Genomic DNA, 19,060 nt, shown 5'->3' on the forward strand with positions numbered 1-19,060 from the left:
TGGGAAAAAACTTATGTATCTCCTGATGACTGACTCAACCGTATGGTTTCGTTAAGTATATTGGCCCGTTCGATTTTTAGGTACGTGGGAATGAAAATGGCAACTCAGGATTGCTGAATTTTTCTCATTATTCAGTAACTTGAAACGATTTTATGAAATGGCTCATTTCGATACTAAATAACAGAAAGATACTTATGACCAAGAGTACAAAAATTGAAGATTAATTCGAAATCTCACCGATAAAATTCACAAATTTTTTCCCAATGGTCGGCACAATCTTTTTCTTCGAACCCTCCAATGATCATCGTGAAAATGGGGTGAAATAGGGTAAGAATAATAGCACTTTGTCAACATAACCACTTTCAATAAACTATCTAAATTTTCAACAATCTTTTCACCGCAAATCGTACGATACGACAATTTTTTCAAGTGACCCGATGCAACTGATCAAATAGACTCAGGTGTACTGAACCAATCATTGTCCGACCATATGTTTATGTTATGTTTCGTTTCTCCGATGCCGGAGTCACCTTCCCCAGCCCCCTACATGAAATTAATGAAATTTTATAAAAATTCTAGGGGTTGTAGCTCAGCCATATCAAATATTTTATATGGACCATTTTTGGTAAAATGACTTATTTTGATGAAATTCCCTGTATGGACACAAGTTTCGAATTAGATTATAGATTAAACATTTTTCACTTACCCAGACCAGAACGTCCACAACTGCTCGAAAGTACAGCTTCCCTTATCCGCGCATGCGGCCAGATACAGCGGCGTCTTCCAGTACAAGGGCACCTGACAGGCCGTCGCGATCTTGTCGAAGTGCTCGCGCGATGCTCGTTCGCCGATGCTCGCGAACACAGCGTTCACCTGACTGCGGACGGTCTCTAGGTGACCGGTGGGCTGGGGCTTGCCCGTTGGGAAATGGAAGCGGGGTATATTGACGTTTCTGTTATTGCGCACGTGCCTCTGCAAGGTCGTGTGCGGAAGTGGATGATCTCTAGCGATTGGCTAAAAATGAAAAGAAAGTTGAAGTACATATTGCAGAAATAGCATATCAGAAAGACTTCTAATTGTAATATAGGTATTTAATATGCAATATTTTGATAAATTGAACTTTTTTTCACGTTCTTGTTGTTATCTTACGTAAATACCCTGCAGAATTACTATACTCTAGCATAGTATAGATCTAGTATAAAATTAGAAGACATTTCAATTTCAGAAAAGATTTTTATCACGAAAAGATCGAAAAGACGATTAATTTCTGTTATATTAGGTTATGGACGGGGAAATCCATATGATAGAAGACAACACCTATCTTGCTGACCAAGAGGGACTACTCCTTCTGACGAAAATGATGTATTTTTTATGAAATATCTTTGAAAAGTCACATTTTGAAATAACCATTTCAACCGTTTCACAAAAAAAATTATTTTAAGCACTTAAAAATAAAAAATAAAAATTAATTAAATTTAAAATTTAAAGCGTTTCATGTGGATTGCACAAGTTGGCAACATCGACTGAAATATGCCTTGATGATAAAGGACAACAAATACATTATCTTGATGAGATAGACAAAGATGGTTGTCTATGAAGTCTGCGACGAACGAGGAAGGTCGTAAAATTTTATGGGATTTTTATGGTCGGTTGCAGTTGAAGCTCGCCAGTAAGTAGGCGCCTGTAGATCAACAGCTGTTATTTTATAAACAAGCTGATCGGACATTGTTCTTTTCATTGTCTTGTATGCGCTGTTGCCAAATCGTAAACTCCGCACAAAGCGATTTAAATTTTAAAACCCCATGTTTGAAGGATGATTTTGAATAGTTTCCGCGATGAATTTGAAAAAATCATGAATGAAACTCATAATTATTCAGTTTAAACTTGCATATGCAGTGATAACACAAATTGGGGAGAATTCCCCATTCTAGCCGGTTCTGGTCAATCGCTAGCCTCAAACTGTCAAATCGTTGATAGTGGCGATCTGAATTCAGTGTTTGTCCATAAGGAAGCAACTGATAATAAATTATTCCTTTCCACTTCCACCAAATGGACAGTAGGTCATCGTTCAAACTCCTTCACCATGCTTTGGACACACCCAGTGTTGTATGTGACACATTTCTCATCCCCCAAGTCACCATCCGCTTGAGTAATGGGTCGATTTAATTCCTTTTGGCCAAGGCTTCGCAGATAGAAGTTCGATTCATTGTGTTATCTGTATGAATGGATGTGGCGCCAAAACAGGGAGCTCCTGTATGAATGAAAAACTAAAATTGCACGTAACTGACTGTTACTCTATCGGAACCATAAACACATTTTAAACTTTCAATCGCTTGACCCCTATTTTTGGCTTTATCAGAGAACAACAGTAAAATGAAAAGAATTGTTGACTTCCATTTTCAACAGCTGAATGTACCAAACGAAAAATAGCAAGAGAATAATTTCAAAGCAAATTGTCACCACTCAACGAGAATAGATTTGAAATTATTCGATATATAAGTATTATATTATAATTTTTACAAGATAACCATCCCCCTAATAAAAAATAATGAATTTCTTGTTCCCCAATGTATTATACGAAAGCGTGTAATCTCTTCTGAATTTTCAAGGTTAGGATTGATAAGCAGCCAGTGAAATATCAGTTCCAAAAAACAAGAAGGCTTTGAGAGAACTGACTTGTAACGTGAATTTTCTTAAACTACATCATTTGTACAAGAGAATCTAGGATACACCAAAATAAAAATATAAGTAAGAAAATTCAATTTACTTCTTCTTAAAATGCAAATTACAAATTTCACTGGAAATCGCCTACATGTTTCTTTTCATCTTCTATTCTTATTATGAAAGGATTTAACCTCTGTAAACTATACAGGGTGAGTCTGTGACTCGTACAAATATTTCAACAGTAGATTCTTGAGGCCAAAAGAAACACTTTTTTCCTTTACCATTGTTTCCGAATCGGCTCGGTTAAAAAGATCAGGCTGTTGAAAAACAATAAAAAAATGTTATTTTTAGTTCTCACAAACGGTTTTATCGAATGAAATGAATTCCAGAATATAGTTTTTCAGTTATTTGATTACTCTTTTTCGAACACAAGATATCACCCACGTCTTCCAGTTTTCTCATTATGACCATTACGGACCATAAAAATACCAAAAATTCAAAGAACCCAACTCTTGAAACTAAGTTGGACGATATATAATGAATATTTGAACATTTTGGAAAATAAAAGTATTCTTCATATTTCCTCGTATAATGCGCCGTTTTCGGGTAATTTGATGTTCAAAAATTAAAATATATCTGTGACATTTTCAAAAATTGGGTACTTTGGCTGAATATAAATCTGTTAAAAAGATGCACAGATGTGTATTGTCGAAGATTTAGCTAGTTATTCTGAAGTTAATTCTGTTTTGCCAGGGGTGGCACAGCTCATTATGAAAACTTAAGATGGCTATATCTTTTTATCTGGGCCGAATCGGAAAAAATGGTACAGGAAGAAAGTGATTCTTGTGAGCTCAAGAAACTACTCTTGAAATATTTGTACGAGTCAAAGACTCACCCGATATACATGAAATGACCAACGAAAAGACACTCCTAAGAATCAAAAAGCTAGTTAAATGGTGTGTTATGCAGATTGAATCAACGAGTTCGAAGAGTCATGTGACCTCTCATAACTCATAAGATAGTAGGTGAAAAAATGGATATACAGATTGCAAAATATAATATCCATAAACCGGAAACTACTATCGCACGAGTTTTTCGAATTGACATTTTTTCCCATAGCTGAAAGCATACTCAATATCTCACGGTGCAATCAACTCAACAATGAACAATGAAATTAACAGTACCTAAGGAGTTTTTCACCCGGAAGCCTTATAGAGAAAGCACGTATTTATTATTTATTTATGGGCAATTATTGTATTTTAAATATAAATCAGTTTCGCCTGGAATGTCCCAGTAGATGCGTTTATGGCAGAATGCATTCCGATAATCACAGAGTCACATTTATTACGAAAAACATCCTCAAATAGTTCCCGACTGTTGAATGCATTGTGGCACCCCTTTCAGAAGTGAAGTAGGAAAAATAGATGATCGTAAGATTCGTAAGGGGAGTTCGGTACTTTCTGTGGGTTTCAGTCCTTACTGAGCTGTTTCGGACATAAGTTTATAAGACAAAGATCAATTATATTCAGTGTTCTACACTGCGCAAAAAAATTAACGCACATTATGGAAATCTCAAATTTATTCTACAACTTAAGGTGTTCTCAATGATAATTATTTTTATCAGAATTATTCATGCATATGTTATCCACTTTCAACGGTTTTCTTCAATACAGATGTTTTTTCCCAGCAGGAATAAAAAAAGATGATATTATCAGATTTTGAATGAGGTCTGGAGTTTTCCATACAAGTGTGTCCAGAATGTTGCAGCGTTTCAGGGAGACAGGTATGAATGTCCGAAGACCAGGACAGGGTAGACCACGGGTAACAACTGCCATTCAAGAACGTTACTTGAGAGTTTCTTCATTGAGACAACGGTTTGCAACCGCTCGTCTCCTTCAAATTCAGCTTGAGTAAACTCATGAGGTGCAAATTAGCAATCAGACAATAAGAAATCGCCTCAGAGAATATGATTTAAGGCCTCGTGTCGCGGCAAGAGGCCCAGTTCTTACCCCGGCCCATCGAAGGGCGCGTTTGGATTTTGCGAGAGAGCATATCCATTGGGAAGAGGCCCATTGGGAAAGAGTTCTCTTCACAGATGAGTCTAAATTCTGCCTTTACCATTGTGATCGACGTTCCCTTGTACCTATACAGACGTCCACATGAAAGATATGCTCAGTGTTATTTCCTGAATACTACTGGTTTCGGGGGAGGATCGATTATGGTATGGGGTGGAATATCTTTGACTGCTCGCACAGACCTAGTGGTCGTTAATAATGGAGCTATGAATGCTGATAAGTATATAAGGAACATTCTTGAAGAGTATGTAGTGCCATTTGCCCCATAGGTACATTGGTGAAAATTTCATTTTTATGGACGATAATGCCAGACCCCATCGTGCGCGCATCGTTCAGGAGTACCTTGAAGAGGTTGAAGTCTCTCGAATGGAATTGCCAGCAAGAAGTCCAGATCTCAATCCGATTGAGCAGATTTGGGACAACCTCAATAGAAGGCTGAGATTGTGGCGGCGTAGTTGTACCCATGGTAGAGGAATACTTCATCTCACCATGATGGTACCAAGGGTAGCCAAACGATGGCATCACTGCGCACGACGGTTGCGATCACAGGGTAGATTATACGTCTATTGCGGTGCAGCATACGCCAAACGATGGCGCCACCGGCGACGCAACACTCTATACCCTCGACGTAACCGGCGTTTATGGCAGGCACAAACTACGCTGCTTCGGCGATTGTCGTAGGTAGCTGCTAGGGTTCATTAACCTACCTGATGAGTCCGACCCTAGCAGTGGGACGAAACAATCACCCCAAGAGCACGCCAATCTTCAAATGGCGTGAACTCACCCCAGCACATACCGCCAAAAGAAGTTCAGAAAATCACCCAGCTACCCTTAATGACCTAGGAATACAACTCGGAGAAATCTGGGAAGGATTAGATAAGACAATTTTAAGATCACTCATTTTGAGTATGAACCGTCGTTGCCGAGCTGTAATTAACGCAAGGGGTGGAAATACCAAGTATTAAATCACTTATCAGCATTTCAGTATTTTGAAAATTGTTCATTTCTCTTCTTTCACATAAGATTCGGTGAAATCCTGAATTTTTCGTCCATTTAATGTGTCTTGTTTTGTTCAAAACCTTCCCGAGAGAACATAAAATATAAGTTATAAAGTCAATGTAGAGTTAACTTTCATTAAAATTGAGATTTTCATAATGTGCGTTAATTTTTTTGCGCAGTGTATCTTATAACATCCCTAGAAATTTTAGTCGACATTTCCTGCTTGTATAACACCAATGGATTATGTTCACCACTGTATGGAAGTTAACGACAAAAAAAAAGTAATTTGAAAAGTTCACTCCATTTTTCTTATTAGATCCACGCATTTTTTTACTTCAGCGCAGCCATTGGTAGCCCTAGAAATCGATAATGAATTAAAGGTTGCCGATAGAGTCGAAATTAGATTTTATGATCCATTGATTCCAGACCCTTCAGCCCAATGCATTGGACTAGATATCCCTACCAATCTTTCATATACTGAACATGGCAAGTGCTCATGGCATTGTGTCCGTTATTAGTTATCCATATGAATAACGAACACTCCAGTCTAAATAGACTGGAGTGATGTAGGTAAAATTTCAACAAACTACACTGAGTTTTCCAAGTCTCTCCCCAAAAATCCTAGCTACGCCAATGGCAACTGATCATTTCGAACAATTTTTACAATCGTCATCTCTTTACTCAATTTCGTAATATCGTTAACCAGGGTCAGTGCCGATATCTGGTTCGGAGCTACCAAAAAACGATAACTGGCTTTCTAAATTGGTACAGTTTCTACGTCGGTTGCGTCCATCATGTGATGCAATTCGCAAGTGTTCGAATGAGCTGCTTCTGTCGCCCACGAAAAGTTCGATAAACAAATCGAACAAATTCATCGACCGATGAAACAATTCGAGGGGACCTTGAGGAGACCGTTGGGTGACCCACCCAGTTTTTTTCGGTTACCAACAAATGAACGCAAGTGAAGAGAGTTTGTTATTGTTATTATGTACGCTATCTTTCGTCGGTATAATGGAAATTTCACAATTATCGCACGGATGTCTAGCAATTGACATTAGATAATGTTTTGGTGCGAAAACAACTAATTAACTGGCTGCAATCAGAACATACTTGATAAGAGACGCAATGTATTTTTTCGAGCCTGGAAAAAACATACGTTCAGAGCTACACATCGTAATGCTGTTCAACTACCCACTTTCATTTTAAAAAGCCAAAGGTTTCCCTTTCCTCTGTGATGAAGGTTAACATTTAACCTTTACCCACCTGAAGATGCTACTGTGCTAGCGAAACTCTCATGTTAGTGAGAATCATATAATTATGTTATTTAGTTCAATTTTTTTTTTTATTTTTCCTTTATTTAGAAATCAACACTCACGACTTCTAAATGTACTTGAGATTCTCAGACTAGCTAGTTTTGAACACATATGCTCGGTTGCTTCCTTTTTCGATCTATAGGGTCTGCAAATTCCATCTGCTGACCGACCAATGCGTTACAGATGTCATTTGAACAGACAGCGCCATTTCTTGCAGGAGCTTCTTGGTGTGCAACCCAGAAAATTTCTAGAAAGGTTTTGCTTGCATTATCCAACCAAGATGGTTGTGCTATTGCTCAACTACTTCTTAGTAATTTTCCTCACAATTCTCTTGACATCATTATTGATCCTCCAGTCGTTCTCCTCAATTATATCTTGATGAACGATACTGCTACCTCGTCATCAACTCATCAACCATAACTGCAACTTTTCTTCGGCTCTTTCTGTATTTTAGTGACTAAAGTTAGGTTCATTCAGAGTTACTAAGGCCCGGTTGTTCAATTCGTGATTAAAGTTAATCCTGGATTAATTTTGACATTTCCGTTCAAATCTGTCATGTTAATCCAGGATTAACTTGAATCTCGGCTTAAACCTGAATTGAACAACCGACTCTAAGAACTGAGACCTAAGAAAGGCAGATGGCGTCCACGTGATCTCCGTCCTATACGATTAGATTGGTTCCTTTCTTAGGTCTCAGTTCTTCGCATGAACCCACCATTACTTGCAAACCCCATCCTTCGCCACTAAAACTTGTATGTCTGCGCATTCCAAGAGGATAATTCGTTGTCTATTGAGGGGATCTCGAGAACTATAAGAGCTAGCAGAAAATGGATATCACATTTCCCAGCTCTTTCTCAGAGAAACAAAGAATGGCGAAAACCATAGCCTCCTACGATTCTTCGTTTTTGCAAAACATGAGATTTTGAAGATTTCGAAAAGTTCTCATAACTTTTTTGTCTTTGAACCTCCTACAGGCACTTTTCACGTAGAATTCACTGATGAACTCAAAGTTTTTTTTCATTTCGAATCATCAGGAGAACTTTATTTTTCTTTAAATGCAAATTTTTATTGAATTTGTTATTTTTTAATTGGAAAAAATCTTTTGTCAGTAGATTCCACGTATAAAAGTGCCTAAGAAGGTTCAAGTTTCAGATCGGTAACTTCAAAGACAAAAAAATTATGAGAGCTTTTCGATATAGTCAAAATCTCATTTTTTGCTAATAACTCAAAAGTATCGTAGGAGGCTACGGTTTTCACCATTCTTTGCTTCTCTGAAAAAGAGTTGGGAAATGTGTCATCCGTTGTTTTCTTCTAGCTCTTAAAGTTCTCGAGATCCCCTCAGTAGACAACCCAAAATTGGTTGTCTGTCCACCCTGTACACGAAACGGAATAGCCCAAATCCTTTACGACAGGTACCATCAAGTTCGAGTAACGATCGCAGAAAAAGAAGAAAATTTCATTTTCCTTCTGTTTTTCTTTTCTCTCGTTTGGGTTCAGAGAAAAGCGCGAACATAATGCAAAGTCCTGAAGTCTCCTCAAATTCACTGAGGTTTTTTATTGTTGTTGTTTGCTAGGTTGGGATGTAGAATTCAAGCCATGAGTTATCTCTTGTCCAGAGGAAAACAGCTCTACCATTTATCACGACTTGGGTCCTCACTACCTACAGATGTTTGACTTTCATCGTCTAAAATGCTTTCTATATAAACTAACTAAGCATCGACTACATCCCTGTCATAAGCTTTTTGTTATTAACATCGCCTCAGACAATTGTCTTACAATTTCAATGTGGAATAGATGATCACAATAAAATACCTGTAAGAAGAACAGAACAGACTTCTCCCCACAGAGGGCATCCCACAAAAAATTCCTGAACCTGCTCCAGGTCAACAAATGCCAGATTTGAGTAGCTCCTGATCAACCGCTAATTTTTTTTATTACTTGCTGAAGAAACACTAAATCTTCTCTACAAATTAATCCACTCTGACCTATATCATTTCTTATAATTGGTAGAACATAACTTGGGATAATCAAGTATGTAATTAAAAATCTCAAATCGAGCGATAAAGGTTCTATTCGCTTATCTGACATCTGTTCTTCCATTCCCATAACCAAAATTCAATCTCCAACATACCGTGGCTAATTTTAAAATTAACCTATTATGATAACTGGCTTCGACAGTGTTACGTAAACTTGGGATCCTTGAACGTAATGAAAGGTCGCGGAGATACAGCACTACCGAAAATCGTATTCATTGTTCCGAGGAATACGGCGCACGTAGCGAAGAAATACCCCAAGTTACTAAGAACTAATACCTAAGAAAGGGACCAATCTCATGGGGAGATGGCAGACACGTGCATCTGCCAATTAGATTGGTCCTCATCTTAGGTATTAGTTCTAAGTAACTCTGCATAAACCAACCATTAATTTGAAGAATAGTCAGCATTTACGATGGGACACTGGAAAAGAAGACTTAAATTTTATTGGACCAGGTAGGTTCTAATTTTCGGAATGTGGTATTTCAACAACCGCTATGCAGAGTTTCAGGAATTGTAACATTTAAGTAGAGACGATTTTCTTTATATGTCGTGCCATGAAAATACTAAAACTGTTATTTTTATTTAGCAGATCTGAGTACGTACCACAAGCTCACGACTCTACATTAATCCCAGTAATGCCTGTACGTTCGAATGAAAAATAAGATCCTTCTCTAGTGTAAAAGTAAAGTATAAATAACTGCCGAAGAACCTACAGGAGAAAAAGCTGATAGAGCACTTTTTGTTCTATTGTCTCGAATATAGTTCAAAAATCAATGTATGTAGTTTGTAACGTGCAATACTTAGACGTCGGCAAAAACAATAGAATTCAAAGCTAAAAATCTCCAATGGAGAGAGTGTTTAGGTGAGAGCTCTAGACGGAAGATGCTATTGTTATGTATGCAGTTAGTATCTTGACCTTGATATCCTTTGTCGGTCCGTAGGGGAAGTTGAATTCGGAAAAGAAGGAAATTACGAGGTGTAGGTAATGAAAACCCACTCAGCCTCACTGTGTGTGTCTGAATTATTCATTTTGTTTCAATCATTCAATCGTGCAGTCAATATAGTATTTATGGTGGGAGTCATATGAGTAGCAGCATTCTGAAATTAGCACTCGGTTCTCATCAAGTACTACTTTTACTATTACAATTACGAGGACATATTGAAAAATTCTTAGCCTACTATAGAACCAAACAAAATTTCAATGTCAAAATATTTTATTACTCAACATATTCTCCTCTTGATTTGATACATTTATTACAGCGAACCTGCAACGTCTCTAGACCTTTCAAAAAAAATGTTTCTTCTTGCTCTGCAAACCAAACCTCCACAGCTTTTATTACCTCCTCGTTGGAAGAAAATTCACGACCTTTTAAACATTTTTTCAGTTGAGGAAAGAGATAATAGTCGGATGGAGCCAAATCTAGTGATAAGGGGGGTGTTCTAGTAATTCAAACCCTAAATCACGAATTTTTGCATGTCAACATGAGATTTGTGTGCAGGGGCGTTGTCCTACAAAAACAAAACACCTTTGAATAGCTTTCCGAGTCATTTCTCTTCAATTTTTTCCTGTAGAGTGGTCAGTACCTAATGTTGAATAGAAATCTCCGTTTAATGTTCTACCCTTATTCAAAAATTCAATCATGAGAAGTCCATGGCAATCCCAAACAACTGAAGCAAGAACTTTTCCAGCAGATATTTGGACACGAGAATTCTTAGGTCTTGGAGAACCAGAGTGTCGCCATTCCATCGATTGATGCTTCGTTTCTGGATCGAAGAAATGTACCCAAGTCTCATCTATAGTAACAAGACTAGTAGTAGAAGCACAAATCGAACGCGATGCTTCTACCCTTGCACTCTTTTGATCACCATTCAAATATTTGGTCCAAATTGACGTGAACTATATGATGAACGCCTTCGTATGAAATATTCAGTGCTTCAGATATCCGTTTTAGCACAATTCGACGGTTTGATAAAATCATGTCATGAACTGCGTCGATATTTTCGGGGACTGGCACAGAAACTGGCCTTCCCGATCGGTCATCATCTTCAATGGAAAATTTACCTCTTTTGAAGCTTGCAGTCCAATTTTTCCCGGTCGCATACGAAGAACATTGATCACCAAGGGTATTAAGCATATCTTCGTAAATCTACTTACTTCTTTAACCTTTTAAATACAGGTACTTGATGATGGCTCGATACTCCAATTTTTCGATTTTCACAATTTCGGTGGACATCTTCTTTCTTTTAATTCATTGCGTTACTCTGGTTTACTTTTTGGACCTCAAACTTCACACTGACACTTCCAATAAGTTATTGTTCGTTGCTACGGTAACGCAATATTTATTTTATGCATGACACTGGTCTAGGCTAACTAGATATCAATACATCCTCGTATTAGTGTATACAAAAGCAATTTTTGAAGCAATGATGCCCAGCATATAATATCCGAATCATAGGCATTATTAAATAATTTCTTGTAATGTTTCGGAACCAATATCAGATTCCTTCATCAGGCCAGACAATAAAGCAAAATTTTGTCTTGAACTATCAGGGTTCTTATTCGGGAATTTTATTTATATGCGTTTAAATCCATTAAAAGCTTCAAAAAAATTCTACTGAAAACTGAATCAGTGACCTTGTTTTCACTAGGATGAGATTTAACCACTACACGTGTTTCGCAACAAAGATAGCATCTTCAGGTGGGTTAAGGCACAGCCTTCTAAGGGCTCTATTCTAAAGGCTCTACAGACGGCTGTGGTTAAGGGGTTCAACTTCACTCATCTGAAGATGGTACTGATGGTATCGATATTATATATAGCGACTAGTGGCTAAATAACTGACCCTAAGGAAAACCACCCAACCCACCCAAAAACTTTCAAAATTATAATCGATAGGACAAAGTCAAGTGTTATTGCTTGCAACTCCGCATTTACCTTTGAGGATAGATATTCTCAGAACTTGAAAAGAGGAGAATATCTGAGTTGCGAGTATGAAGTGTTGAGAAATGTCCAAGCCCAACTGTAAACGCTGTGATTTTATACGGAAAAATACCTTTCCACAATCGTCATGAAATTGCTAATGAAGGACGGGTTTCAGTGCTTTTAGCGTTTTGCAGATATTTATGTATTTTAAGATTCAAATGAAAACAGGACTACTCAAAAATATCGATGTGTTTCATTGTCAACTAAAATAACTAAGATTATAAAAAATTGTGTTTGAGACTGTACAAAATTTATTCACGAGTGGAAAAGATATAAAAATTCATTAGAATGCATGCTACGGACTGACCAATTTCATCAAGGGGAAACTCTTTAATCTACAGGAATGATTCTGTTGAACTACATAAAAGTGTCGATGAAGAGTGCGAAACTTACAAATAGTTTAGGTGCGAGAGACTACAGTTGAAAAACATGGCTATTCCCATCAAAGAATGACTCTACTTACGTAGACAATTTTACATCACAGAGCATTTATTTTTTATTTTTGACTTCTTATTCCACCGATGAAATGGCAAAAGTCATGTAATCTTTCTTCTTCCTACCATATAATCTTTTGAATCCAAGACTCTCAAGTATATCTACATTTAGCTCCGTAGGCTCCCCTCCGATGAGGGAAAGAAAGAGATCTAGGTCTATATGTTAAGCTTCCCTATAGCGGATTTCATAAAACTTTGATTGTCCGATCAACGATTTGACATTCACTCGATTTCTAATACGAAATCACTGAAATTCTTTCATTTTTGAGTATATTGCAGAAGTAGCAATTAGGAATCATTGAATGAATGTATGAAGATCATAATCTGATGCAAGAATGATATTCTGAATGCTCATGACTGAATTATTGATTGAAAACAAATTGACGTCTATTCGTCAATCAAGCGTTGATTTTCCGATCAAGCTTAATGAAACCCGGGGCTAGTCTTTCTTTAATTGTTAGAAAGTTCACCGTCATTTAAGATTTTAAGTAATCTATTCGTTGAAATTTATGTTGCTGAAGAACAATTTCAACCTTGATTACCTAAAGAACTGAATAAAAAAACTAATAATCGCTTCAATACAACGAAACCTTTATTAATTATACCAACAGGATAAAAAGTTCCCGAGAAAATCGTAATAATAATAATATTGAGAAAAGAGCCCCCATTTGCCTTATTTATAAACAAACGCTCAAGGTTATGTTGTCACCAGATGTTCGAAATAACAATATCACGTTTTACATATATGTACGTAACACTTTCAACATAGCCTATTGTTGATGTCATCCTAATAATATGAGCTTTTACTTTCCTACCTGCCCAACTATTACACGGGTCAACACCAAATTTGATTTTGACTGCAAAGCATAAAATTTCGATAGTTTAGATCCTAATTAGACGGAAAAAAAATATATGGCATGAAAAAGTTTGCTTCTGTGTTTAGGAGACTGATTCAACGATAGCATTTACAATAAAAACAAGCAACATGGGGAGCCCATGGCTTGTCTTGATTCCAAACAGGAAAGTCAAAATATGCTTCATAGGCTTCAGAGAGAACGTGAGATGTCCTTAATTCGTATTTCACGTCACGAATTATAATAAATTGACCACATATAAAACAAAATGCATCAGCATCGTATTTACACTTTCTTGACGATATTTGAAGTTTGTCTGGGCTAGTAAACAACACCTGATCATTGTTTATGACTCGAGTGCCCTCTAGCGGCACCTTGTAAACGTAAACACCCCACTCTCATCGGACGGTCTTTTTGAATTATTAAAAATTATAAAAAAAAATGAAGAACGACTATTAATACTATAACTATCACAAAAGCAAACTTTATACCAAAAAAAGTTATTTTCTTTTCGTTTTTGTGCATAATTAACCGGAAAATCCTAATATAAACGTTAGGACAAAGAACAAAAATTTTTTTGTAGAGTCGTGTTATAATCTACACGGGAGACCAATAAAGTTCGAAGAGGCAGCATTTTTCTGGAGCCTGGAACTTATCCTGACCAAAAAAAAAGGTTAAAGGTATGAAACGCACCATACTCCACTATGTTCACGCTACTAACATCTACGAAGTAATCTGACAAGATGGGTCCTCACGATGCCTCCCCTGGTCGTATAATAACCCAATGGGAGCGGTACCAAGCGTCGCGTGTTACCAGAAGCGACGAGAAAAATGCAAATAATTATAGGATGAAATCCACGTGTGCGTGGGAGAGATCGCTGATAAATAGCCCCATCGACGGATCGTCCCGACCTTGCATCTGCCGATCTGCGTTCCCACAAACGCCTAGAGCACACGGCTTGCCATTTCGAAATTTCGGACCAGCGTAAACCTGCAACCTACGAATTATGATTTCCTCGCGCTTCGTACGCGTAGGTGGATTCGGGCGAGGGTGGGCGTAGCTTGGTGGCTCAATCGGTCTTGTTGGTGCAAGAAGTCGATGGTCAATAATGCGGATTACGTAGGTGAATCACCTGTCCGGGCGAAATTTACGGATGTTGCCCAGGTTGTCCGTATTGCACAGGGTGAGTCTTTGAATCATACACATATTTTAAGAGAAGATTCTAGAGGTCAAAAAGAACACTTTATTCCCTTACCATTTTCTTCCGAAACGGCGGGGTTTGAAAGATGTAGGCTGGTGAAAAATCTTAAAAAATGTTATTTTTGTTCTGTCTCACAAACGATTTTATAGAATGAAATGAATATCGGCATTTAGTTTTTCATTTATTTGAGGACTCATTTTCGAACACAAGATATCACCCACGTATTCCAGTTCTCTCATTATGACGATTACGTACCAAAAATTCAAAGAACTCAACTGTTGAAACTAAGTTGGAGGCTTTCTAATGAATATCTGACCGTTTTGTAAAATAAAAGAATACTTCATATTTTCTCGTATAATGCGCCGTTTTCGTGTAATTTGATATTCAAAAATAAAAAATGTCTGTGAAATTCGAAACATTGGGTACTTTGACCGAACTCTGTTTAAAAGATCCACAGATGTGTAGTGTCACAGATTCAGCTAGTTTTTCTGAAGGGAATTTTGTTTTTCCAAGGGTAGCACAATCGATGGCATAGCTCATTATGAAAACTTAAAATCGAAAAAAATGGTATAGGAAAAAGTGTTTCCTTTGACCTCAAAAATCTACTGTTAAAATATTTTCACGAGTCAAAGACTCGTCCTGTAGAAGAGAAAGAGAAACATTATATCATGAAAACAATTTTTTTCGCGGAACACTTGTTACAGAGTGTACCTACTTTCCCGAAAGATAAAAAGTTTTTGACTGAAAGTCAAGCAAATCATTAGCTCAGAAGTTAGGAGTCATCCTCCTGCACCATTGTTAGAAACAAGTATTACGGCCGGTTTCATAATCAAACCTAAAGTCCCTGTAATTTTAAAGCTTCCTTTAACCCTACTAATAATGACAGCAATATTTTATTGAGGTATATTTGGTCCTATCGCCATATTTCGATCCAAATCGAAACAATCTGCCCTTAGCCTATGTCCCAATAGTTATGAATCACCCTGTATACAGCCTATATCGATTTAAGTAAGGCCGTCGACTCGGTGAATCGGAAAGCGCTATGGAAAATCATGGGACGCCTTGGAGTACCCGAAAAATTCTTAGTAGAGCCTCCATACCAACAACACCGCTAGAATACAGCATAATGGCTCTACAACCGACCATTTCCTAACCAACTCTGGAATAAAATAAGATTGCGTGTTAGCGCCTTTACTATTCAATATTTTCGCCATAACTGTCTCGATAATTTCTGACATGAGTATGCCTGTAAGAGGTGTTGGAATAAGATTCAGATTTGATGGAGGCCTATTTAACCTGAAGCGCCTCAGAGCAAAAACCCGTTCAAAGCTCATCACGAAACTTCAATATGCAGACGACTGCGCACTTATGGCCGTTTGCACCGTTTGTCCAAACAACGATTATATTCTTAAACAACGTTCAATTCCTTAACCGGGTTGCACCGTTCCTAAACGTTGATTATAAGGCCCTTAAACGTTGTTTAAACTAATCGCAGAAATTTGCTCGATTAAAGCTCGATTAAAACGTTGATTGAAGTAATACTTCAAATTCGATTGACAACTGTGTTTTCTATTTGTGTCGATATAAAATTCGAATTAATAATGGATGATTTGGAAGATGAGATATTACTTGATGATGATCTTGATTCACTTGGCAATATTGAATTTGGATTTCCCAGACGTTTCTCGAAGAAAAAATTATTTCGAAGTAATGGAGAACCATATTATTTTCAGAAGATTTCCTTTAACGAAAGGAACTGTGTTATTTTTGTTGCCGTATATGGAGAATGATTTGGAATTTAATAATTAATTATATTATAGAAATATAGATATTTCAGGAATAATAGTGTGGCAACAATAAATCAATTGATAGCTACATTGAGGTTTTATGCTAGTGCTGGTTACTTGGCTTCTGTTGCCAATTTCATAAATGTAGATGTATCGACAGCATCAAGAATTATTGCTAAATTTTCATTAGCAATTGGTAAATTATATTCCGAATTCATTAAAATGTCCAAAGATGAGGAAATAGAGCAAATTCAACAGTCCTTTCACAAGAAGGCTTCTTTTCCTAGACTAATAGAATGTGTGGATGCTACTCATAGTACTCATGTTCGCACTTCAAATTCGAAACACAACACCGAAACTCCAAAAGAAATGTTCGAATTTTCCACCTTGACAACAAAATAGTCACAAAACCTTGAATTCTTTTTCTTTTTAATTTATCTTCTATGATGTGCTTCTCTGAAATTTTTAATTTTCTATGCTGTAAGTGGTGTTGCCAAACCTATCGATGATTAAAGTAAACAGCGATTATGATTCCACGGTGCAAACCGTCAACCGCTAAGCAACGTTTAAATATTAAACATCGATTAGTTTAACCATGGTTACCAGCGAAACGGTGCAAACGGGCATTAGCAGCTCAGAGGATCTACAGATAATGTTGGACATCTATAAGCATATCGACAAAACAAAAATCCTGGTAAGCTCGCCAGAAATCCTTCAAACAGGACAAACCACTAGAACAGGTCGAGCAATTCAAATACTTGGGAAGCTTCATAAATATTAGGGCTAACCTAGACACGGAAATACACAACCGTTTCAATTCGGCATCACAGGAATTCTGGAAGCTAAAGGACAGGGTGTTTCAAAATCACGACCTCAATCTGAAGACCAAGACAGCTGTTCACAAAGCAGTGGTCCTCCCAACGCTTCTTTACGGAAGCGAAAGCTGGACGCCCTACCGGCGACATATTAAACAGCTTGAACAAACGCAACAACGTCATCTAAGACAAATCATGCGCATCAGATGGTTCCACAAAGTTTCGAATGCAGAAGTCTTGCAACGCGCGAGTTGTACAACAATTGAGACTCAAGTAACTAGGGCCCGACTCAGATGGAGCGGCCACATTCTGAGAATGCAAGACACAAGACTCCCCAAAATAGCTCTGTATGGCGAATTCACAGGGGGAGCCCGGAAACCAGGAGACCAGTATAAGCGGTTTAAGGATATACTACATCAATCCATAAAATCAGTTAATGCCAATCATAATTGGGAACAACTAGCGTTAGACAGATCACAGTGGAGTTCTTTGGCCACAGTTATAATGGAGGCTCGAGAAGGATACAACGTCGTCCAGATCTGGTTGGTGACTATCCATGCCCGAAGTATGGAAGGATATGTAGGTCACGGTTGGGTCTCTTCAGACACAGTCGCAATCAGCCCTAAGAAATGCGTAGGGTTTGCAGATGATCGGTGGTACAATAACCTTTCCTGAAACCTGCTTGTGTTATATGTTGGTAAAAGTCGAATTTGTTACATAAGCGACTTGTTATGAGCTTCGTATAATGTTTGTATAAAACAACCAACAAACTTATCGGCCGATAGTTTTCTATATTCGTTATTCCCGCTTTTTTGAATTTTATCACATTTAATTTTGGCAATGAGCATTTTTCCCCTAGAATGCTTCGTACTTAGATTATGGGGAGAAAACTAACAAAAATTATTGGTTCTTCGAGTGCTTTTTGCTTTTTAAAAATTTTTTTATGGAGCAATTTCCGAATCTAGTCGATAAGATCAGTTTTGGATTCAGCACCCCCAAAAACCATTCGTATCCGTCGAGAAAAATCTTCATTATTAACATCGTTTACGGACATACCACCCTGACAATGCCAGGCGATCTACTCCGATTTCTATCCGTCAACTCTTACCGCTCCAACAACATTGATGGATCGACTCACCTGTATCTTAGCCGTGGGCAGTGTGATCGGCGTCCTCGACCTCTTATCCAGCAGAAGATCGCTCGGGCACCTCTCGAAAATCAGCACCCTCTCCGCAACCGAGCCTCTCGTGAGGAACGGCCTCACGGGATTGGCGGCCGTCTGCCTCAGGTGCTGCCTCTGAGTGGTCGTCAGCTCCGGATGCGGAACGTTCTGCTCCGGCCTCCTGGTGCTCCTCAGCCCCCATTTGGTGGCTACGGACGGTTCCGGGTCGCGTGTCTTGGCGGCGGGCGCCTCTTCGTTCACGACCACGCCGTTGTTCAGGGCGTTCAGCAGTCTCTTCTCCTCGACGGCGACGTCGTCGATGGTCGTCGTGGAGGCGGCAGGCGCTCGACCTGGCGGGGTCTTTTGCGAATCTTGCTGCGCTGTCTTCTTGACGTTGTCCGTGGTGATGATGCGGTTCTTGAGTGGCCAGGACTGTAGGGCGGGGGTGGTAGCGTCAGCGGGAAGGGTCATTTCGATGGTGTCCGCCAGGCGGGGTTTGGGGGATATCTGGGGTTTTTGTCCGATAGCTGGTTTGACCGTTGGGGGCTGTAACAAGAAGTTAATGATAACGGCTGGTTTACACATGGAAATAAAAATGTACACATCGAATCGGAGTAGCCATACGTCGTCAGAATTTTATTGTTCTCGATTCGAATAACGAACTATAAACAATTTCAC

At 38.3% G+C, this 19,060-nt stretch overlaps 1 protein-coding gene across 2 annotated transcripts in view; it reads right to left on the reverse strand.

The window, feature by feature from the left end:
- The window catches only part of LOC123310680 (serine/threonine-protein phosphatase 2A regulatory subunit B'' subunit beta), a 73,541-nt gene that overhangs the window by 14,717 nt on the left and 39,764 nt on the right, over positions 1 to 19,060 (reverse strand). For both annotated transcript variants that reach the window (XM_044894273.1, XM_044894272.1), the window contains exons 4-5: positions 18,359 to 18,928; positions 707 to 1,014 (exon numbers count right to left, since the gene is read on the reverse strand). In XM_044894273.1, the coding sequence (XP_044750208.1) occupies positions 707 to 1,014; positions 18,359 to 18,928 (878 nt within the window). The remainder of the gene's footprint in view (positions 1 to 706; positions 1,015 to 18,358; positions 18,929 to 19,060) is intronic.

This window comes from Coccinella septempunctata, chromosome 4 (assembly GCF_907165205.1).
Source record: "Coccinella septempunctata chromosome 4, icCocSept1.1, whole genome shotgun sequence".
Taxonomy (NCBI): domain Eukaryota; kingdom Metazoa; phylum Arthropoda; class Insecta; order Coleoptera; family Coccinellidae; genus Coccinella; species Coccinella septempunctata.